Source organism: Artibeus jamaicensis, unplaced genomic scaffold (genome assembly GCF_021234435.1).
Source record: "Artibeus jamaicensis isolate MK-2021 breed Jamaican fruit bat unplaced genomic scaffold, CSHL_Jam_final contig_241, whole genome shotgun sequence".
Lineage (NCBI taxonomy): Eukaryota > Metazoa > Chordata > Mammalia > Chiroptera > Phyllostomidae > Artibeus > Artibeus jamaicensis.
Window position 1 is genome coordinate 7,094,019 of NW_026521509.1, and position 23,379 is coordinate 7,117,397.

General features: G+C 39.9%; 1 protein-coding gene across 1 annotated transcript; it reads right to left on the reverse strand.

Annotated features, from left to right (window-relative positions):
- Window positions 1–20,989: 20,989 nt before the first annotated feature.
- LOC128626947 (actin-binding protein WASF1-like) lies at window positions 20,990–22,837 on the reverse strand. Its single transcript, XM_053662428.1, has one exon. It carries the CDS (start codon window positions 22,835–22,837, stop codon window positions 20,990–20,992), a length of 1,848 nt encoding a protein of 615 aa, XP_053518403.1.
- Window positions 22,838–23,379: the final 542 nt, after the last annotated feature.

The window sequence follows — 23,379 nt, forward strand, 5'->3', positions numbered from 1 at the left end:
TTTACAAACAAACAAGCAAATAGCAGTAACAAGCCCTGGGTGCGAGGGGCCAGTACCCAGCATGGCAGAATATTATTTAAAATATGTAAGGTTCCTACAGAACAGTCATGAGACACAGAAAAGGCAAAATGGCTAAAGTAAACACAACCACATAAACAACATTGAATATGAATGCATTAAACAATATAGTTAGAAGGTAGATATGGTGCCCTGGCCCATGTGGCTTAGTTGGACGCTGTCTGGAAATGGAAGGTTGCAGGCTCAATTCCCAGTCGGGGCACACACCTGGGTTGCAGGTTTGGTTTGTGTTGGGGCACGTGTGAAAGGCACCAATTTATATTTCCCTCTCATACTTATGTTTCTCTCTGTCTCTTTCTCCCTTCGTTCCCTTCTCTCTGAAGTCAATAAGAATGTCCTTGGGTGAAGTTGTAAAAAAAAAAAAGATATGCTGGATGAAAACAAACTACACAGATGGCTAAAGGTGGAGAATGTATAGTAAATATAAGCAAAAGTAGACTTTAAGACAAAAACTTAATAGAGATGAAGTTCATCTTATAAGAAAGGATCAATCCCTCAGGAAAACAATTATAAACTGCTCAAAATATATAAAGCAAAAAGTGACAGACTTGAAGGGATAAATAGACAGTTAAATAATATTTGGGGACTGAATACTCTACTTTTAATAATGGGTAGAATAGGAAGAAAAAGCAAAGATATAAAAAGGTTTAAACAGCACTATAACCCAACTAGACTTAAGGTATACAGAACACTATCCAATAACAGAAGAATATGCATTCTTTTTTTTTTTAAATTTTATTTAGTTATTTTTCAAGTACAGTTTTTTGTCTATTTTTCCCATCCCAGCCTTCCCTGCCCCTTGCTCCCCACCTCCCTCCCATTTCCTCCCCCCCCCCCCTTAGTTCTCGTCCCTGTGTCCTTCCTATTTGTTCCTCCAAATCCCTCCCCCTTTTTCCCCTTAACTTCCCTTCCTTCTCCCCCTCTGGTCACTATCCCCTTCCTTGTTCTCTATTTCAGTGTCTTTGTTTTTTGGGGTTTTTTTTTTCTGCTTACTTGTTTGTTTTGTTGTTTAGCTTCCTGTTAAAGGTGAGATCATATGGTATTTGTCTTTCAGCACCTGGCCTATTTCACTCAGCATAATGCTTTCCAGTTCCATCCATGTTGTTGCAAAGGGTAGTAGCTCCTTCTTTCTCTCTGCAGCATAGAATTCCATTGTGTATATGTACCACAATTTTTGGATCCATTCATTTACTGATGGGCACCTAGGTTGCTTCCAACTCTTGGCTATTGTAAATTGTGCTGCTATGAACATTGTGGTGCATAGGTTCTTTGATATTGATGTTTTAGGATTCTTAGGATATAATCCTAGCAGTGGAATTGCTGGGTCAAAAGGCAGGTCGATTTTTATTTTTCTGAGAAAAATCCATACTGTTTTCCATAATGGTTGTACCAGTCTGCACTCCCACCAACAGTGAACTAAGGACCCCGTTTCCCCACAACCCCTCCAACATTTGTTGTTTGTTGCTTTGTTTATGATAGCCATCCTGACTGGTGTAAAGTGGTATCTCATTGTGGTTTTAATTTGCATCTCTCTGATAGCTAATGATATTGAGCATCTCTTCATGTGTCTCTGAATGTTCTGTATGTCCTCCTTGGAGAAGTGTTTGTTCAAGTCCTTTTCCCATTTTCTAATTGGGTTGGGTGTCTTCTTAGAGTGGAGTCGTGTAAGTTCTTTGTATATTTTAGAGATTAAACCTTTGTCTGAGTTATCATTGGCAAATATGTTTTCCCATACAGTTGGTTGTCTTGCTAATTTAATACTGTTTTCTTTAGCCATGCAGAAGCTTTTTATTTTGATGAGATCCCATTTGTTTATTCTTTCCTTTACATTCCTTGCTCTAGGGGACATATCAGTAAAGAAGTTGCTGCGTGAAATATCTGAGATTTTCTTGCCAATGTTCTCCTCTAGGACTTTAATGGTGTTATGACTTACATTTAAGTCTTTTATCCACCTTGAATTTATTTTGGTGTATGGTGTAAGTCTGTGCTCAAGTTTCATTTTTTTGCATGTAGCTGTCCAGTTCTCCCAACACCATTTGTTGAAGAGGCTATCTTTACTCCATTTTATGTTACTGCCCCCCCCCCTTTGTCGAATATTAATTGACTGTAGAGAGTTGGGTTGATTTCTGGGCTCTCTGTTCTGTTCCATTGGTCTATGTGCCTGTTTTTATGCCAGTACCAGGCTGTTTTGATTACAGTGGCCTTGTAATACAGTTTGATATCAGGTATTGTGATCCCCCCTACTTTGTTCTTCTTTCTCAAAAGAGCAGCTGCTATTCGAGCTCGTTTATGGTTCCATATAAATTTTCGAAGTGTTTGTTCTATGTCTGTGAAATATGCCATTGGTACTTTTAATAGGTATTGCATTGAATCTGTATATTGCTTTGGGTAGTATGGACATTTTGATAATGTTAATTCTTCTGATCCATGAACAAGGTATATGTTTCCATTTGTTTGTGTCTTCCTTGATTTCGTTCTTCAGGGCTGTGTAGTTTTCTGCATACAGGTTTTTTACCTCCTTGGTTAGGTTTATTCCCAGATATTTTATTTTTCTTTTTGCTATATCAAATGGGATTTTTCTCTTTATTTCTGCTTCTGCTGATTCACTGTTGGTATACAAAAATGCCTTTGATTTCTGGATATTGACTTTATAACCAGCTGTTTTGCCAAACTCATCAATTAGTTTGAGGAGTTTTTGGGTAGAGTCTATAGGATTTTCCATGTACACTATCATGTCATCTGCAAACAGTGACAGTTTTGTTTCCTCCTTTCCTATTTGGATGCCTTTTATTTCCTTTTCTTGCCTGATCGCTGTGGCTAAAACTTCCAATACTATATTGAATAGAAGTGGTGAAAGTGGACAACCTTGTCTTGTTCCTGATCTTAGTGGAAAAGCTTTTAGTTTTTTCCCGTTGAGTATGATATTGGCTGTAGGTCTCTCATATATGGCCTTTATTATTTTGAGAAATGCTCCTTGTATTCCCACTTTGCTGAGTGTTTTTATCATAAATGGGTGTTGTACCTTATCGAAAGCTTTTTCTGCATCTATTGATATGATCATGTGATTTTTGTCTTTGCTTTTGTTTATGTGATGTATTACATTTACTGATTTGCGAATATTGAACCATCCTTGCATTCCTGGGATGAATCCTACTTGATCATGGTGTATGATCTTTTTGATATGTTGTTGGATGCGATTTGCCAATATTTTGTTGAGGATTTTAGCATCTATGTTCATCAGCGATATTGGCCTGAAGTTTTCTTTCTTTGTTGTGTCTCTATCTGGTTTTGGAATTAAGATGGTGCTGGCTTCCTAAAAAGAATTTGGGAGTTTTCCATTCTTCTGAATTTTTTGAAATAGTCTGTGGAGAATAGGGGTTAGCTCTTCCTTAAATGCTTTTAGAATTCTCCTGTGAAACCATCTGGTCCGGGGCTTTTGTGTGCTGGGAGTTTTTTGATTACTGCTTCAATTTCTTTTGCTGTTATTGGTGAATTTAGATTTTCTGCTTCTTTTTCACTGAGTTTTGGAAGATTGTATTTTTCTAGAAATGTGTCCATTTCCCCTAGGTTTTCAAATTTCTTGGCATACAGTTCTTCATAGTAATTTCTTACAATCTCTTCTATTTCTGTGGTATCAGTTGTAATCTCTCCTTTTTCATTTCTGATTGTGTTTATTTGTGTCCTCTCTCTTCTTTTCTTGATGAGCCTACTTAAAGGCTTGTCTATTTTGTTTATCTTCTCAAAGAACCAACTCCTGGATTCATTGATCCTTAAAATTGTGCTTTTAGTTTCTATGTCATTTAATTCTGCTCTAATCTTGGTTATTTCCTTCCTTCTGCTTGCTCTGGGCTGTCTTTGTTGTTGTTCCTCAAGTTCTTGCAGGCGTAGGGTTAGGTTGTTTGTTTGAGATGTTTCTATATTCTTTAGGTAGGCCTGTATTGCTATAAACTTCCCTCTCAGGACTGCCTTCGCTGTGTCCCATAAGTTTTGGGTTGTTGTGCGATCATTTTCATTTGTTTCCAGAAATGTTTTGATTTCTTCCCTAATTTCATTCTTGACCCATTCATTGTTTAATAGCATACCATTCAGTCTCCATGTTTTTTGGGTGCTTTGGGTTTTTTTCTTTGGGGTTGGTTTCTAATTTCAGTGCCTTGTGGTCAGAGAAGATGCTTGGTATGATTTCAATTTTCTTGAATTTGTTGAGGCTCCTTTTGTGTCCTATCATGTGGTCTATCTTTGAGAATGTTCCATGTACATTTGAAAAGAATGTGTATTTAGCTTCTTTGGGATGAAGGGCTCTATATATATCAGTTAAGTCCATTTCTTCTAGGGTGTTGTTTAATGCCACAATATCTTTTTTGATAATTTGTTTGGAAGATCTGTCCATTTTTGATAGTGGGGTGTTCAAATCCCCTACTATGATTGTGTTGCTGTCAATATCTTTCTTGAAGTCCTCTAAGATTTTCTTGATATATTTGGGTGCCCCTATGTTTGGTGCATATATGTTTACAATGTTAATGTCTTCTTGGTGGATTCTTACCTTGAGTATAATGAAATGACCTTCTGGGTCTCTCTTTACAGCCTTTTTTTTGAAGTCTATTTTGTCTGATATGAGAATTGCTACCCCAGCTTTTTTTCTTGTCCGTTTGCTTGGAAAACTTGTTTCCAGCCTTTCACTTTTAGTCTGTGATGGTCTTTTGTCCTGAGGTGAGTCTCTTGTAGGCAGCATATGTGTGGGTCATGCTTTCTTATCCATTGAGCTATTCTGTGTCTTTTGATTGGAGAATTTAATCCATTTACGTTTAAGGTTATTATTGATAGGTACTTATTCATTGCCATTTTTGTACCTGTGTTCCTCTCTGTCTCCCTCTTATCCTTCCTTCCCTTAAAGCAGTCCTTTTAGTATTTCTTGTAGAGCTGGTTTGGTGGAGGCATATTCTTTTAGACTTCTTTTGTCTTGGAAGGTCTTTATTTGGCCTTCTATCTTGATTGAGAGCCTTGCTGGGTAAAGTAGCCTTGGTTGTAGGCCTCTGGTTCTCATTACTTGAAATATTTCTTGCCATTCTCTTCTTGCTTGAAGTGTTTCCATTGAGAAGTCGGTAGCTAACCTTATTGGGGCTCCCTTGTATGTTATTTCTTTTTTTCTCCCTTGCTGCCTTTAAGATTCTCTCTTTGTCTTGGAATTTTGCCATTTTGATGATGATGTGTCTTGAGGTGGGCCTCCTTGGGTTCCTCTTGATTGGGACTCTCTGTTCTTCCTGGATTTGTGAGACTTTTTCTCTTATCAAATTAGGAAAATTTTCTCTCATTACTCGTTCAAATACGTTTTCTATCCCTTGTTCTTCTTCTTCTCCTTCTGGTATTCCTATTATTCGTATATTATTACGTTTCATATTGTCTTGCATTTCTCTTAATCCCTCTTCATTCTTTCTGAGCCTCTTTTCATTTTCTTGCTCTTTCTGTGAGATGCTTTCTACCCTGTCCTCCAACTCACTAATCCTATCCTCCGCTTCATCTATCCTACTTTGGAAACTTTCTACTGTGTACTTCAATTCGGAAATTGTATTCTTCATTTCCTCTTGTCTCTTGCTGATGGTTTCCATTTCCTTTTTGATGTTGCTGTAGTTTGCAGAGAGATCATTATAATTTCCCTGTAGTTTCTGGTAGCTCACTGTGAGCTCTTTGAGCTCTTTGAACTTCGTAATAACCAGTGCTTTGAATTCACTGTCTGATAGTTGATCAGCGTCTATTTCATCTAACATTCTTTCTGAAGTTTCTGCTTTTTCTTTCATTTGGGGATTGTTTCTTTGTCTTCCCATTGTTTGAGACTCTTCTTGTTAGTCTCTGCTTCCAAAATTGATCTGTTCTGAAACACTGGTTTTATGGTGGAAACTTCTGTGGTATGTTCCTTGTGAAGTTCAGTGGTACAGACTCCTTGAAGTTTCTTGATGTTCTTCGTCTCCACCTACACTCACGCTGGTCCTCGCACTGGTCTCTGCGTTGGTCGCCTACCACTGCTGAATGTCCCGGCTCTAGTAGCCACCTCCTCAAGCACCCAGGCCCATTACTAGGGCAGTGGCACAGAGGCTGGGAATGTCCTGGCTCCCGTATCTGGCTCTCTCTGCCGCCCAGGGCCGTCACAGGGGCTTGGAGTGTCCCGGTTTCCGTACCTGACTCCCGGCGTCTAGTCCTGTCTCTATGGCAGTGGCACAGAGGCTTAGAAAGTCCCAACTCCCGTACCTGATTCTCCAGTGTCCAATCCCCTTGCTATGGCAGCAGCACAGGGGTTGTGACCCTCCCAGTTCCCGTAGAGGGATCCTCTGCCACCCCGGGCTGTCTCAGGGGTTTGGAGAGTCCCGGCTTCCGTACCTGACTCCCCGACGTCCAGTCCCGTCGCTATGGCAGCGGCACAGGATTTGAGAGCTTCCGGGCTGTAGCTGGCTCCTCAGCTGCGTCACAGGGGCTTGGAGAGTCCCAGCTTCCGTACCTGACTCCCCGGCGTCCCGTCGCTATGGCAGCGGCACAGGATTTGAGATCTTCCCGGCTCCCGTAGCTGTCTCCTCAGCTGCGTCACAGGGGTTTGGAGAGTCCCGGCTTCCTTACCTGACTCCCCGGCGTCCCGTCGCTATGGCAGCGGCACAGGATTTGAGAGCTTCCCGGCTCCCGTAGCTGGCTCCTCAGGGTCCAGGCCTGTCTCATGGCGCGTCACAGGGGCCTTTGGTGTCCCAGCTCCTGCAACTGACCCTTCCGTTGCCCAGGCTAGTAGCTATGGCATCGGCACAAGGGTGTCCCCACTCTGGTTCCTGACTCCTCTGTCTCCCAGGACCGTCACAGGGGCTTGGAGTGTCTGGCTTCCGTACCTGAGGCCCCGGCTCCCAGGCCTGTTGCTCTGGCGGCAGTACAGGGGCCGCGTGAGACCCAGCTCCGGTAGCTGACTCTGCCGCCGTCTGGTGTTTCAGCGTCGGTCACAATCTCTGGTCTTTTAATTTCATAAATGCTGGGTAACCGATGGTTTATTGTGCTGTTTCTCCATAGATCTGCCAGGGTTTTCACCCATGAGTACAGGAGCTAGTATCCGCTCCATCTTACTCCGTCACCATCTTCCCAGCATCTCCAGAATATGCATTCTTAAGTGCACATGGGATATTCTCCAGAATGTACTCTATGCAAAGCCATAAAACAAGTTTTGATAGATGTAAAAGGGTTGAAATCATGCAGAGCATGTTCTCCCATTACAGTGGAATGAAACTGGAAAGAAGCAAGAGGAGGAAACTGGGAAATGTACAATTATGTAGAAGTTAAACAATACTCTCTTAAACAACCAATAGCTTGCTCTGGCCAGTGTGTCTTGGTTGGTTGGAGCATCATCCCATACACTAAAACAATGAAGGTTCGATTCCCAGTCAGGGCACATACTTAGGTCATGGGTTCAATCCCTAGTCAGGATGTGTATATGAGGCAACCAATCAATGTTTCTCCCACTCTCTCTAAAATGAATAAGCATATTTCAAAATTGAAGTAACCAATAGGTCAAAAAAGGAATAATAAGGGAAATTAGAAAGTATATTGAGATAAATAAAGATGAAACAACATACCATATTTTATGGGATGAGTAAAGGCAGTGTGAAAAGGCAAATATGTAGGTGAAAATTCCTATATAAAAAAGGAAGAAAGTGCTCAAGTTAATAACATAACCTTCTACCTTAGGAAATTAGAAGAGCAAACTAAATGCAAAGCAAGCAGAAATAAATAAAGTATAAATACATTGAGAATGGCAAAACAGTAGAGTATATTAATGAAACCAAAAATTGGCTCTACAAAGATCAACAAAACTGGCAAACCTTTAGCTATACTAAGGAGGAAAATGAAGATAGGCTCCAATTACTAAAAATCAGGAATGTAAGGGACGACATCACTACGTACCTTACAGAAATCAAAATGATTGCTAAGGAGTACTATGAGCAGTGGTGTATTCATCTGCTAGGGCTGCCATTACAACATACCACAAACTGGGTGGACTAAACAACAGAGGTTTATCTTTTCACAGTTCTAGAGGCTGGAAGGCCAAGGTCAAAGTGCTGACAACTGGATTCTTCTGAGGCTTCTCTCCTGGGTTGCAGGTAGCAGCCTTCTTGCCATTTCCTTCCCTGGTATCTTCTCAGTACATGTGCTTCCTTGATGCCTCCTTATTATGAGGACTTCAATCATATGGATTAGGGCCATTTTCTTATGACCTAGTTTAACCTTAATTGCCTCTTTCAAGGCCTTGCCTCCAAATATAGTCATATCAGAGGATAGAGCCTTGGTATATGGTGAGGGACACAATTCAGTCCATAACAACCTGCATGCCAACAAATGGACCAATTTCTAGAAAGACACACACAACCTGCCAAAACTAAGAATAAATAGAAAATCTGGAGAGACCTATGATGAATGTTGTGGACTGCATGGTTGTGTCTCCCAAATATTCATTTATTGAAACTTCAACCCCAATGAGATGGCAGGAAAAGGTGAGGGCTTTGTGAAGTAGTTATGTTTAAATGGGTCATAAGGATGGAGCTGCCATAATGGGGCTGGTGTCCTCATAAGAGGAGAGGGCAATACTATGTGATAGGTACTGACATAAAGGTAGTCATAAATCAGTGGAATAGAATTGAGACTCTAGAAAGGAACTACTATATATCCATGGTACATTGATTTTGGACAGTGGTGCCAAAACAACTCAGTGGAGGAAAAAATAGTTCTTTCAATATATGGTGTTATGACAACTGGATATCCATGTGTAAAAGAATGATGCTAGGCCACTATATCACACCACATACAGAAATGGACTCAAAGCTGATGGAAAGACTAAAGGTAAAAGCTAACATTATAAAACTTAGAAGAAAATGTAGGTATAAATATCTGTTACATTATATTAAGCAATAGTTTCTTAGATAAGATACCTAAATAGCAAGAAATAAAAAAATTGGACTTCATCAAAATTAACCACTTGGTGCTTCAAAGGACATTTTCAGGAAACTGAAAAGATAGCCCACAGAATGGGAGACAATAGTTGCAAGTCACATACCTGATAAAGTCCCCATATCCAGAATATGTATGTATGTATGTATGTATGTATGTATGTGTGTGTATATATATATATATGTGTGTGTGTGTGTGTGTGTGTGTGTGTGTGTATAAAGAAGTTCTATATGTCAACAATGAAAGATGAGCAACCCAACTAAAAAATGGACAAAGGAATTGAATAAATATTTCTCCAAAGTACATAAGCAAATGGCCAATAAACACATGAAAAGTTGGTCAAAATCATTAGTCAAAAGGGAAATGCATATCTAAACCACAGTGAAATACTACTTTCCATCTAATAGGATGGTTCTAATAAAAAAAGATAGTAACCAATATCAATATGTCATTTGTGCAGATGTGGAGTAATTAGAACCCTCATACATTGCTGATCAGGATGTAAAGTTTTACAGCTGCTCTGGAAGACAGTTTGACAGTTCCTCACAAAGTTAAATGTAGAGTTAGCACATTCTGGCAGTCCAACTCCAGGGAAAATGAAAATACCCAGGAGAATGGAAGACGTATGTCTACACAAAACTTGTTACACCCAAGAAGTTCACAGCAGTGTCATCCATAGCAGCCAAAAAGTAAAAATGGCCAAATGCCCATGACCTGGTTCATGGATAAAGAGAATACAGTTAACACATACAATGGAATATGGAACCATAAATGGGGATAAAGTACGGACACATAACTGCAGCACACAGGAACAGAAAAATGTTGCCAAGTGAAAGAAGCCAGTCAAAAAGACCCCATATTGTGTGACTTAATTTATATGAAGTGTCCAAAATAGCCAAATCTATAGAGACAGAAAGTAGATGAGGGATTACTTAGGGATCGAGTGGAAAGGGTGGGGGCGTGTGCTAATGGTGATTTTTGTGGGGGGTCATGAACTTGTTGCACAGCTCTGTACATACACTAAAAAACCACTGAATTGTACAGTGAACAATTATGGCATGTAATTAAAACAGTGAACTCTATCGTATGTAAATTATATCTAAAAAAATCTGTTGAGCCCTGACCTGTGTGGCTCAGTTGGTCGGGTGTTGTCTTGCAAAACGAAGGTTACCAGACTTCCGCCAAGATGGAGGTGTAGGTGGGAACACTTTTTGTCCTCGCACAACCAAATCTAAAAACAACAAAGTTGTAACAACAATAAACATAACCAAACCACACAGAAAATCGAATACGGAGTCCAGAAACAATGGACCACTCAGCTAATCCAGTGAGAAGGGCAAAACCAGCAGCGGAGCCAGTCGGGCAAAAAAGATCCAGGCGGTGCACAGGCAGCCGGGGCCGCGGATCCCAGGTGCGGGCTAGCCATGGGCAGAACCCAGGGAAGAGGCACTGCTGGCTGTCTGCAGTCAGTTGTGCATTTGCACGCAGATAAACCAGTGAAGAGGCGAGCATTGAGACAGATCTCACAGGCCCCAGGGACTGGCGCAGGGAGGGGATAAGCAGGGGCAGGGGTGAGCGGTGAGGTGGACTGGGTGAGCAGTGAGGACCACTACTGCTCCCTCTCTGACCCCGCCCCCACATACAGCGTCACAAACCTGCGACCTGAGTGGCCCCGCCCCGGTAAACACCAAGGCACCTCCCCTCGTACATAACAGGCACCAGGCACGAACACATCAAAACATGGCTCAAGAACAACTCAGAGCCCCAGAGCCTATAAATCTAAGCAATAAAGAAATAGTCAAACTTTCAGATGCACAGTTCAAAACACTTGTGATCAGGATGCTCATAGAACTGGTTGATTATAGTCACAAATTAGAGAAACATATGAAGGCTAAACTAATTGAAACGAATGGAAATGCACAGGAAACCAATAGTAATGGAAAGGAGACTGGGACTCAAATCAAAGGAGTGGACCAGAAAGAGGAAAAAAAATGACCAAACAGAAAAGGATGAAGAAACAAGAATCCAAAAAAATAAGGAGAGGCTTAGGAACCTCCAGGACATCTTTAAATGTTCCAACATCCGAATTATAGGGGTACCAGAAGGGGAGGAGGAACATCCACAAGTGGAACACTTATTTGAACAAATAATAAAGGAGAATTTCCCCAATCTGGCAAAGGAAATAGACTTCCAGGAAATCCAGGAAGCTCAGAGAGTCCCAAAGAAGTTAGACCCAAGAAGGAACACACCAAGGCACATCATCATTATATTAGCCAAGATTAAAATGAAGGAGAGAATCCTAGAAGCAGCAAGAGATAAGGGAACTGTCACCTACAAAGGAGTTCCCATCAGACTGTCAGATTTCTCAAAAGAGACCTTACAGGCAAGAAGGGGCTGGAAAGAGGTATTCCAAGTCATGAAATCCAAAGACCTACAACCAAGATTGCTCTATCCAGCAAAACTTTCATTTAGAATAGAAGGACAGATAAAGTGCTTCTCAGATAAGATCAAATTCAAGGAGTTCATCATCACCAAGCCCTTATTATATGAAATGTTAAAGAGACTTACCTAAGAAAAAGAAGATAAAAAAGATGAACAGTGAAAGGACAACAAACTCACAGTTATTAACGACCACACCTAAAACAAAAGCAAACTAAGAGGACAGCTAGATCAGGAGTGAACCATAGAAATGAAGATCTCAAGGAGGGTTAGCAACAGGGGAGTGGGAGAAGGAGAAGGAGAAGGGGTGAGAAGGTACAGAAAATAAGTAGCATAGACAGTAGATAGAAAATAGATAGGGGGAGGGTAAGAATAGTAGGGGAAATATAGAATCTAAAGAACTTGAGACACGTGTTCATGAACTAAAGGGGGGAGAATGGTGGGGGAGGGGTGTGCAGGGTAGAGGGGAATGGAGGAGGGGAAATAGAACAAATGTAATGGCATAATCAATAAAAAAAAGTAAAAACAAAACAAAACAAAAAAAAAAACTGAAGGTTACCAGTTTGATTCCTGGTCCGAGCATATGCCTAGATTTCAAGTTTGGTCCTAGGTCAGGGTGTGTGGGGGGCAAATGATCAGTGTTTCACTTCCACATTGATATTTTCCTCTCTTTCCCTCTCTCTATAGATAAAGAAGTAAAATACTTATTTTGAGCTTCTGAAAACTCCTCCATCATTTAGAATGATTTATTTTTTTAATTTTAATTGTTGTTCAAGTACAGTTTTCTGCCCTTTACCCTACCCCCATCTCAGCCCTCCCCACCTCCCTCCCATCTCTATGCCCCCCTTGTTATTGTCCATGTGTCCTTTATACTTGTTCCTTCAAACCCTTCCCCCCTTCTCCTCTTCCCCTGGAATTCCCTCCCCTCTCCCCTCTGGTCACTGCCAGCCTAAAATAATTTTTAAAAAGCTGTTGAGAAAAACATCTCCTGCCTTAAATAAGAGTAAGCTACTGAAATCAGATTTTTTAATGAAAATGTTTTTGTTTAATTGGATTCAATTGCAATTCTAGCATCTTTTAATATTTTTTCTCATGCTCACAAATGGAATATTCAATAAAAAAAAACAAGTGTGACAGCTTAGAAGAATATCCTTTCCTGATAATAATTGCCTATTATCGCCCCAATCCCACATCTTCCTCCAGGTCTGATCCGCCACCAGTAACAGTGTGAAAGCAATGTGCATGGTGCACAGAGACGGGTGTGTGTAACATAGTAATGGGGTCCTGGATACTGCAAATAATGTCTTGAAGAAGACCTCTCCCTGCAAGCTCAAATTCAGGGCAGAATGATTTGAAGAATGAGGTATTAGTGCAAAGATTTCATCAATTAGTCATATCATGCTGGCCTATTCTCGCCAGTAGGAGGTTATCCTGAGTGGCAACAAGAGTCTTTGCCATCTCTACCCTCTTGGGGAAGGAAGCCAGCAGGGACATCACCTGGAACAACACCAAGGCCATCTTAGAGGGGTCACTCCTATATCCCACCCTTTGGAAGTATCGGATGAGGAGTGGGTTCTGTCTCCCATTATGTAGTATGGCAATGTGGGATTGCTGATGCACCTTATCAAACAGAAAGTGGCATTTCCTTAAGGCCTGCATACTTCCATAAGCCCTCTGGTTCTCAGGAACTCTGGCCCTTTTCTAAGGTCACATTTGACCTATTAAGTCTCACTGTTCCATCCTTGTCCAGAAGCAATACAGGAAGCAGAAGTAGGTGGAAGGGTAGAGAAGTGACTACAAACATGGCAAGACCCAGGTGACTGTCCAGATTCCCTTCTCTGACCACAAACCTTATTTGTACCCAAGTATGAGGATTAGCTCAGACACGGTGAGGCCTTTAGGTTTGTATTGCAATTCATAAATGCTTTACAACACTCCCGTAGCCCAAAGTGTATCACACTTGACCACTAAAACCATAAAGCCTATGGTTTTAAAATTCTTAAAAATTGAATTCCCTGTTTTCTGCTATTGCAACATACTGCACTTGAAAGCAATGCAAAAGTGCAATAATACCATGGAACCACTTTCCTTTCTTTTTATCAGTAGTGTCTTGTAATAAAAAAGGCACTGAGCTATGATCACGTATTGAACCTATAATAGGATTTACTTCCAATGGCCTGTCCTCTATTACAGAAGTGGGGGAATTGCTACTTAATTCTGTGAAATTCTGAATCAAGACTTAGAATCTTTCAAAGTAGATCATACACGGTATATCAACTGCATTGATATGAATTGAGCTAAGGATAAAGTCTAAACTCCTTACCATGACTTACAAGCATCTACATCATCTGGTATATGAATGCCTTTCCTTTGACCTCAGGTTCTCTGCTTTCTCTTCCCTCTGCCTGGATCAGACTTTGTGTGGCTGCTTCATACTTGTCATTCAGGTGTCAGCTCAAATATCACCTCTTCAGAAAGAAGAGGTGTATCAAAAGGACACTGTATTGAAAGGACAGCCCTTTCCATCTAGTCATTATCACCAGTTGAAATAATTTTTGCATATGTGTGCTTTGATAGTTTTGTGGCTCCATAAAAATAAAAGATCTCTCTGATTAACTTAGGAGTTGACGTATAGAGGTTTGCAGGTAATATTTGGTTAACTAAATTCTTGAAATTGTTAATATGTTCATAATATTATCTTTTAGAAGCCAATACACCTAAGAATACTTCACTTAAGCAAATTTATTTGTGTCATACTCACCGATGTCAGCAATAACAGAACAGTCCAAGTCACCTTCATGTCATGTTATGTATCTGTTGGATCCTTTTCACATTCTGTGGTGGAGGTAGAAATAAAGATGACATTTTATCTTTTTTCCAAGTCAAACTGTATCCAGGTTTATTAAAGATGCTTTTCATAAACAATCATGGTATTTCAGGCAGGACATGGGCAGACAATCATTAACAGTACACAACTTTCAAGCTTCTTCCATGGACTGCCGCTATAAAGAAAGCCACTATAAAACCCAGTGAAGGCTTCATCTGCTGCTCTGAACAGGGAGAGTTTAGAGTGAGGGTTGACATTTCACATTAGGCATGTGGTTTAACAGCTTTTCACGAGCCAACCCTGACTTTCAGGAAATGAAATGAAAATGGCAGAATTATCAACCTGTAGATCCACAATCTAAAACGGGGATGGCTGCTCTTTTGAGGGATGCCATTTCACTGGTGACACTGGAAAGTCCAGATTGCCCAACATACTAGTAACCAATTTTGGGGGGTCAGGTCCCAACAGGTCTCTGGGCTTAAGGGAGTCAAGTCTATGCTTAAAGTGGAGAGGGACAAAGGACATAAAAATGAATAGTTTTCCCACACCACAAGGTGTCTGTGCCAACGGGGCTAATGTGTACCAACACCAAGGGATCTCTCCTCCTGGGAACCAAGAGGAAGTCTCTCAAAACTAGAAGGGAAAGGGTTGTTTCTCCCTATGTCAGCTCAGCTTTGAAAACACTCTATTAGTACTTTATGCCCCTCCCCCCTCAAACAACAATGAAGTGTTCTGTATGCTAACAGCATAACTTTAAAAAAAAAGTACAACACCCTGGCTGGTGTAGCTCAGTGGATTGAGCATGGGCCTGCGAACCAGAGTATCGCAGTTTGATTCTCCATCATTCAGTTCAATCTATTAATTAAGTGGAAAATTTTAGGTGTTAAAACCTTGCTTCAGTAAAGCTGAGGACTTAACATTGAGAAGAAGGTATTTAATAGGCCAGGAGCAACTCCAAGAAAATAGCATGAAAAATTAGTCTTATTCTTCCACCTCTTGTAGGCAAATGTACTTAAATGTCAGAATTGCTGTTAGATTAGGGTCTTCTCTAAATAAGTTAGGGAACATAGACAAAAAGGAAAAGATTCCAAAGAGATGTCCCTTTGTAATAGGCAATACAGAACATCTAAATCTCAGTATTATCTTTCAGAACAACTCATTTTAACCATGTGGAGAGCAGTAGAATCTACAATATAAGCAGTGGTAAAACCTCATGAGGTGTTCTCGATTATAGACAGCAATGATCTATGAAAAAAACCACCTTCACATACAAGGACAATCTAGTATGGCAGTGGCAAATAAATTATTAGAAAAGCCTATTGTCTGAATTTATAATTCAATGCTTTAAAAAGACTTCAATGTAGAAAACAGTTTGATAGTTCCCCCAAAAGTTAAATGGAAATGCTATATGATTCAGCAATTTTAGTCTGCGGTAAATACCCAAAAGAACTGAAAGCAGCAAGTCACAGATATTTGTACACCAATATTCATAGCAACATTATTAACAGTACTGAAAAGGTGGAAACAACCCAGTGTCCGTTGGTGGAAGAACAGATAAACAAAATGTAAGTGTGTGTGTTTGTGTGTATGTGTGTGTGTGTGTGTGTGTGTGTGTAATGGTAATATTCAAACTTAAAAACAAAGGATGAATCTTAAGACATTATGCTAAGTGAAATAAGCCCATATGAGGTACCTAGAGCAGTCAAAGTTTATAGACACAGAAAAAATATTGGTTTCTAGGGACTGAATAGAGGAGAGAACAGGGAGTTACTGTTTAATGGGTATTGAGTTTCTATCTGAGATGATGAAAAATTTCTGAAAACACAGAGTGGTGCATACAATGTGGATATACATTGTAAATGTATTTAATGGCACTGAATTGTACTCTTAAGTGGTTAAAGTGCTAAATTTTGTACTATGCATTCTTTACCACAATTTTTAAAAAGCCCCGTTATCTTCTCTGATCTTTCATTTTTTTAACTACCTGGATTGAATTTTTTATTATAAGCAACTTCCTAGTCTGAGAAGCCAAGTCGGGCCTTGGAATCAGGCAGATAATGCTCCTATTTACAGTTAATCACAGCCGCAGGATCTTTGACTCATGACTGAACCTCTCTCATCTTCAATTTTCTCACCCATAAAGTGGATTTTCAACTTTTAAGGAGTAGAATCCTTGCTGTGGACAAACTCTTATATGGAAAATAATATTTTTGTAATCAAAATCACAGAACACATATGAAAGCAATTAAACAGGCTACATGTAAAAGAGGTCATTGCATTTTGGGGTGCGGGGTGGGGCAAAGAAATCCCATCACCTCTATCCCTACTTCCAAATCATTTCCCAGGGACCCTAGGGCAGAGAATAACATGATTGGAAAACCACTGGGATAGCTGTCCTCTCATAACCTTTTCAGCTCTGGTATTCTGATTATTTGCCTTAGATAATTTGTAATCTCTGGAGCATTGAAATGCTGCTATTAGGAACAATTTGGGATGACATGTGTGTGAAAGCACTTTGTGAACTGCATATACAATCATGAATAGGTGCTACTGTTATGGTGATTATATCCTGCTTTATCACCAGTGTGATGAAGTGTCAATAGAAAGAACATTGGACAGGGAAGTCTTAGAATATCCAGATCCTTTCCTGCAGTGGTATTTAGGAATACTGAGAGGTTTCAGTTAATGCTAAAAATCAAATGCAAACAGTACACACAGAACACTAGATGGCAGCAGCAGAAAGATTAAAAAGCAGAAAAATAAATTGAGGGGGCGTGGCATCTGGCTAGGCTTTCCCTCCCTCCTTGCGTCAATTATCATCTTGCTTTTATAACAAAACACATTCATTATTAGAATATTCATTAGGTGAAATTTTAGGCCTACAAATTTATATTTAAGTGACTTTATTCAAGTACCTCCTCTCCATTTTATAATCAGAAGAAACAAATTAAATTAGAAACTAAAAGATGGAACCACATCCACCTCAGAATGAAAGATGCACACAGACTAAAAGTAAAGGGATGGAGAAAGATATTTCATGCAAATGGACAGGGGAAAAAAAGCTGGGGTAGCAGCACTTCTATCTGACAGAATAGACTTTAAAACCAAGGTTATAATAAGAGACAAAGAAGGGCACTACATAATGATAGAGGGAACAATTCAACAAGAGAATATAACCCTAGTAAACATTTATGCACCCAACATAGGAGCACCTAAATATGTAAAGAAAATCTTGGTGGTGATAAAGGGAGGGATTGGCAGAAATAGTCATAGTAGGGAATTTTAACACCCTATTGGCATCAATGGATAGATCTTCCAGATAGAAAATCAACAAAAAGGACAGCAGCTTTAAGTGATACACCAGATCAAATGGATTTGATTGATATTTTCAGAGTGTGGTGTATGGTTAGGACCTCATTTTTTGAAATTCAGGAGTTTGGAGGGATAGTAAAGGGTAAAAGAATCAAATATATGGTGATGGGAAGATTTTACTTTGGGTGATGGGCACAGAACGCAATATACACATAATGTAGAAATGTACACTTGCAACTTATATGATTTTATTAACCAATGTAATCCCAATAAATTTAATTTAAAAATAAGGAAAAAATTAAACTGTTTCCCCAATATTATTTGAAATTTGCATTCCTTCTACATTGATTACAAATGACATTTCAATCAAATACTCAATTTCCATATATACCTGACTATGCTTTCTGGGATATTATTTTAGTAAAATATTGTAACAGGTTTTGTGCTAAACATACTATTTTAACTATTATAACTTTGTAGAGTGTACTGATATCTGAGAGGGCAAACTGTTCCTCATTGTTAGTTTAAAATTCCTTGGTTTATGTAGTACATTTTCTCTTGTTGGTAAATTTAAGTGTTTAAGTTTTGATATTTTTCTTCATGTCTCTAAATAATATTTGTTCCTTGGTGTTTCAATTTAAGGAATTGTTCACTGATACATCAGCATCGGGTTAAGATTTAACTTTTCCCTCCTCTCTTCTTTCTCACACCACACACAAAAGCCTTCTGAACCCCCCCATCCTCCCCATGAACTCTGCCCTTCCAAGCACCATCTTCTCTTCATCTCTTCACAACCCAGCCTGGTGGAAAACGTGTTTGCCCTCTTCCTCCTGGTGCACTAACTCAAACCATCCCAAATGTATTACTGTTTCCTCTTGACTCCCCACTGAGACTGTTCTGTTCGAAGATGACAGATCTCTGTGCTGCTAAAACCAGTATTTCTGATTTTACTTCAGTTCTGTGCAACATTAGATACAGTTCCCTCTTTGAAATAGTCACACTTGGACTTTTGTCATCCATCTCTGGCACCCAGTTTCCTGGTTCCCCTGCAGTATTTCTGAACATCTATCTTCATTTTCATCTGGGGATCCCCCACCTCTCATGTTTTAGAATTGTAGAGGTACTCAGAGCTCAGGTCTTGAATACCTTCTTTATATTCTTAACTTAGGTGGCTCACTCAATCCTATGGCTTCCTTTTACTTTTAAAGATAATGTATTAAAACTTACTATATTTAACAGTATTTAAAGAAAGTTATTAACTCTGCATATTTAAATTAGAAAACTTTAAATTCCCAGAGATAGCTCAATCTCTCCACACAATAATGCTACTTAACAGAAAATGAAAGGTGAGTGGTTCTTGTCTCTTGAGGTATAGACAGGTACATGTCATACATACTTTCCGAATACACTTATGTAATTGAAGCAATCATTTTGGATACTTCTATTAAACTGTACCAGAAATAAAGACCCTTGAAAACTCCAGAACTTCAATATTACTCATCTTAAAAATATTTTAAAAACTACGTTAAGGATTTCTGCCAAGATGGAGGCATAAGTGGAGATGCCGTGCTTCCTCACACAACCGAGTTTAGAGACAACTAAATAATAGCAACAGAAAACATAGTCAGAACACAGAAAATTGAACTTTTTGGAAGTCTGATAACAACAAATTCTTCAGCCTGACTGCAGCATGAAACATCAGAGGGAGCTGTCATTTCCCCGCTCTGACCCCGCCTCCACATACAGCATCACAACCCAGCGACCTGAAGGTCCAAGGGTCCGCTCCTCATACTTAAGGGGCCCAAACAGACTAAAAATGACTCAAGAACAACTCAGACCCCCAGAGCCTATAAATCTAAGCGATGAAGAAATAGCAAAACTCTCAGATGCACAGTTTAAAACACTGGTGATCAGGATCCTCACAGAACTGGTTGATGATAGCCACAAATTAGACAAACATATGAAGGCAAAACTAATTGAAATGAATGGCATTGCACAGGAAACCAATAGCAATGAAAAGGAAACTGGGACTCAAATCAATGGAGTGGACCAGAAGAAAGCAAATAATGGCCAAACAGAAAAGAGTGAAGAAGCAAGAATTCAAAGAAATGAGGAGAGTCTTAGGAACCTCCAGGACAACTTTAAACACTCCAACATCCGAATTATAGGGGTACCAGAAGGGGGAAGGGAACAGCAACCAGTGGAAAACTTATGTGAACAAATAATAAAGGAGAATTTCCCCAATCTGGCAAAGGAAATAGACTTCCAGAAAATCCAGGAAGCTCAGTCCCAAAGAAGTTGGACCCAAGAAGAAACATACCAAGGCACATCATAATTACATTAGCCAAAATTAAAATGAAGGAGAGAATCCTAGAAGCAGCAAGAGATAATGGGATAGTCACCTACAAAGGAGTCCCCATCAGACTGTTAGGGGATTTCTCAAAAGAGACCTTACAGGCAAGAAGGGGCTGGAAAGAGGTATTCCAAGTCATGAAATCCAAAGACCTACAACCAAGATTGCTCTATCCAGCAAAACTTTCATTTAGAATGGAAGGACAGATAAAGTGCTTCTCAGATAAGATCAAATTCAAGGAGTTCATCATCACCAAGCCCTTATTCTATGAAATGTTAAAGGGACTTATCTAAGAAAAATAAGTTAAAGAAACATGAACAGTGAAAGGACAACAAACTCACAGTTATTAACAACCACACCTAAAACGAAAGCAAACTAAAAGGACAGCTAGATCAGGAGTGGAAACATAGAAATGAAGATCTCAAGGAGGGTTAGCAACAGGGGAGTGGGAGGAGGAGAATGGGGGAGAAGGTACAGAAAATAAGTAGCATAGACAGTAGATAGAAAATAGATGGGGGGCAAGAATAGTATGGGAAATATAGAATCTAAAGGACTTGAGACACATGGTCATAAACTAAAGGGGGGTAATGGTGGGGATGGGGGTAGGGTGGAGGGGAATGAAGGGGGGAATAGAACAACTGTAACAGCATAATCAATAAAAATAAATTAAAAAAAGAAAACTATGTTAAGAACTGACATTTTTGTTCTTTTGAATAAATGATGTCATGTAAGAAAACTTTAAAATATTTGCTGTGAAGACAGTGTTAATTTAGTTTCTTGGACAAGGATGATAATGGATCTATTCTAAAGAAAATGCAAATCATTATCAACGACTTAACCAGCAGAAAATAAGACAGTAGACAGTTATTTTTAATTTAGTTGGATTTATTTATTTGCTAATTTTCTCCATCCAATTAGTCTCTCTCACTGATTGACTAAAATTATGTCCCACAACTCCATGATAAATCAGTATAACTTGCTTCAGTTTTAGGAATTTCAATTTTGGCTTTTGGCACTCAGTGATCTTCAGTATTGTAGAGCAGAATACCTTTTATTATTGCTTCCATCAGTGCATTCTTTACTTTAGTGATTACTGGTAGATCTGGTGGAGTCTGCCTGAGGGAAGCATTCACTGGAGCTGGTGCAGATGGGGTCACTGACAGACCTGGTAAGCTTAAAATGCTAGAAGACGATTGTATGAAAGAAAACAAAGACTGTACAGTGAAAGATTTTGCTGACTGCACACTTGAAGAGTTGCATTGGGGTGGAATCAAATACCTTGTTGATTGTGCCACTGAAGACCTTTGTGACTGAGCAGCTGAAGGTCTTGATGGCTGTGCCTCTGAACATCTTGACTGTGTGGTGTCTGAACTTCCTGTGGATGGGGAAAGGGAATTTCTTGGAGATGGAATCCAAGATCTTGATGTTTGTGGACATGAAGAGACTGATGAGAGTGGACTTGAATTTTGTGGAGTTGATGATCTTGGCAATGGTGTAGCTGGATATCTGGGTGGTGGGATACAATAGCTCGGTGATGATGAAAGTGAAGATCTTGGTGATGATGAAATTGAAGACATTGATAATTTTGTAACTGAAGGTGTTGGTGATTGTGCAGCAGACATAGGGCCACTGAGATGTGTAACTGTGGCCCTTGTTTGAACACTAGGTGAGCTGACTGTAGAAGGAGAGAGAGGTGGAGGCATGCCCTGATATTCAGCTTGTGTGAGTAGATCATCTGTTGTCAGTTCATAATACGGAAAAGGTTCTGATGCCAGAGTAGAGAAGTCCCCTTTAGGTGGAGTAACTGGAACATCTCCATCAGGAGCACCTGGGAGGCAAGCAGCAGGAGATGTTGCTGCTGGGGTTCCCAAAACAGGTGGTGGAAGTTGAGTTGGGAGTTCTATGCTTGAGGAAGGAGTTTCCACCTTCGAAGCTTTTAATGCAGCTAACCAATCAGCTGGCAATGCCGGTGCCGAGGCTGGAGCTGTAGGGCTCACAAACACCTTTGTTTTAGGATGAGTTTGAGGTTGGGGTTTCAATTCTTCTCCCCTTCCAGTTCCGTATCTAACATACATAATTGAATTTTTCATCTCTCTGGATCCATGCATCGGCATAGAGTGAGAGGTGGATATCGCCTTTCTTACAGCTCTCGTTACAAGTTGATTGATTTCACACAGTGGGAAACTGGAAAATGAGGAACTTTCATTTGGTTCATCCACATATGAACAAGAGGCCTCACTGAAAACAGCTGGGTAATGGTACACCAAAATGTTGTCTTCCATTCGTTGAGTCTGAGGCACACTTGCTGGTTTATTGGGGTGATCTTTGTGCTGCTTTTGCTTGTGCTTTGCCCCCTTCTCTTCTTCACTCCCAGGGACAGTCTTTTCTTTATAAAGTTCAAAGCAGTATGAAGCATCAGGAGACACTTCTAAACCTCCTGTATCATCTGGGCAAAAAGGAGAAGACCTGTTCATAGGTAATGTCAGTATATGAGTATCATGCCTTTCACACATTTTAACAGGTACTTGCTTGGAGGAGTATACCTGCTGTGTTTGAATAGTTGTACTTTGAAACATCTTTGATTTTGTAATTTTTAAGGACAGTTCTCCATGTTGATCTTTGTAGGTAATACTATTCCTCAACTGGATTACTTGTTCTTCCAAAACTGTAACTCTGAAAGAGAGCCTGTCAACCTCTATGTGTATTTTGTCGATTATATCTTCAGCACATTTACTCAGGTTATTTACTTGTGTAACTATATTGTATAAAGACGTCTGGATTACATGAATTAACTCCTCTTGAGTTTTTGTGGGTATTGGCAATGTATTTGGATGCCCCTCATCTTTCTGTTTATTTGACGACATTTTAAATGTTTTAGTTCAGTACAAATGTTGAGGCACTTCCACTTGACCCCATTTTATTCATCCATACCTTTTCTTAGGCCCCCTCTGAGCTCTATTTTTCAGCCTCACAGGCACCATCTGATTCTGGCAGAGGCTGCTCTGAGAGAAGTCTCTGCCTCCAGCAGTAACCCAGTAACCAAGCTCTGTGTCACAATCCCATGGCTGAGCCAGCAGTGATTGGACAGTGCCTCCCAGTCATCACCATGACCTCCTGCCCTGCTGTCTGCTGGAACAGGTTTCTCAAAGGTGGAGAGAGACTAGCAGGAGAGGAAGTCACAAAGTGATTAGTAAATTCTCATTTACTGTTTCTCAAGGGTGACCCTGGATTTGAGACCAAATTTGCTATGTGACCTCTAGCTTACTTTTCTGAACTCAAGTAATACCTGTCCATATCTGGTTCCAAATTATCTTCCAGTTGGGATGTCTCTTCTAAGCTCCACTTAGATATCACATGGCTTTTTCAAACTGGTACTTAAAATTTTTTTGACAAAAAGCTATACGTA

What these genes read in the sequence shown, in the direction of transcription:
- LOC128626947 (XM_053662428.1), bottom strand. Translation starts at nt 22,837, where the DNA reads ATGTCGTCAAATAAACAGAAAGATGAGGGGCATCCAAATACATTGCCA.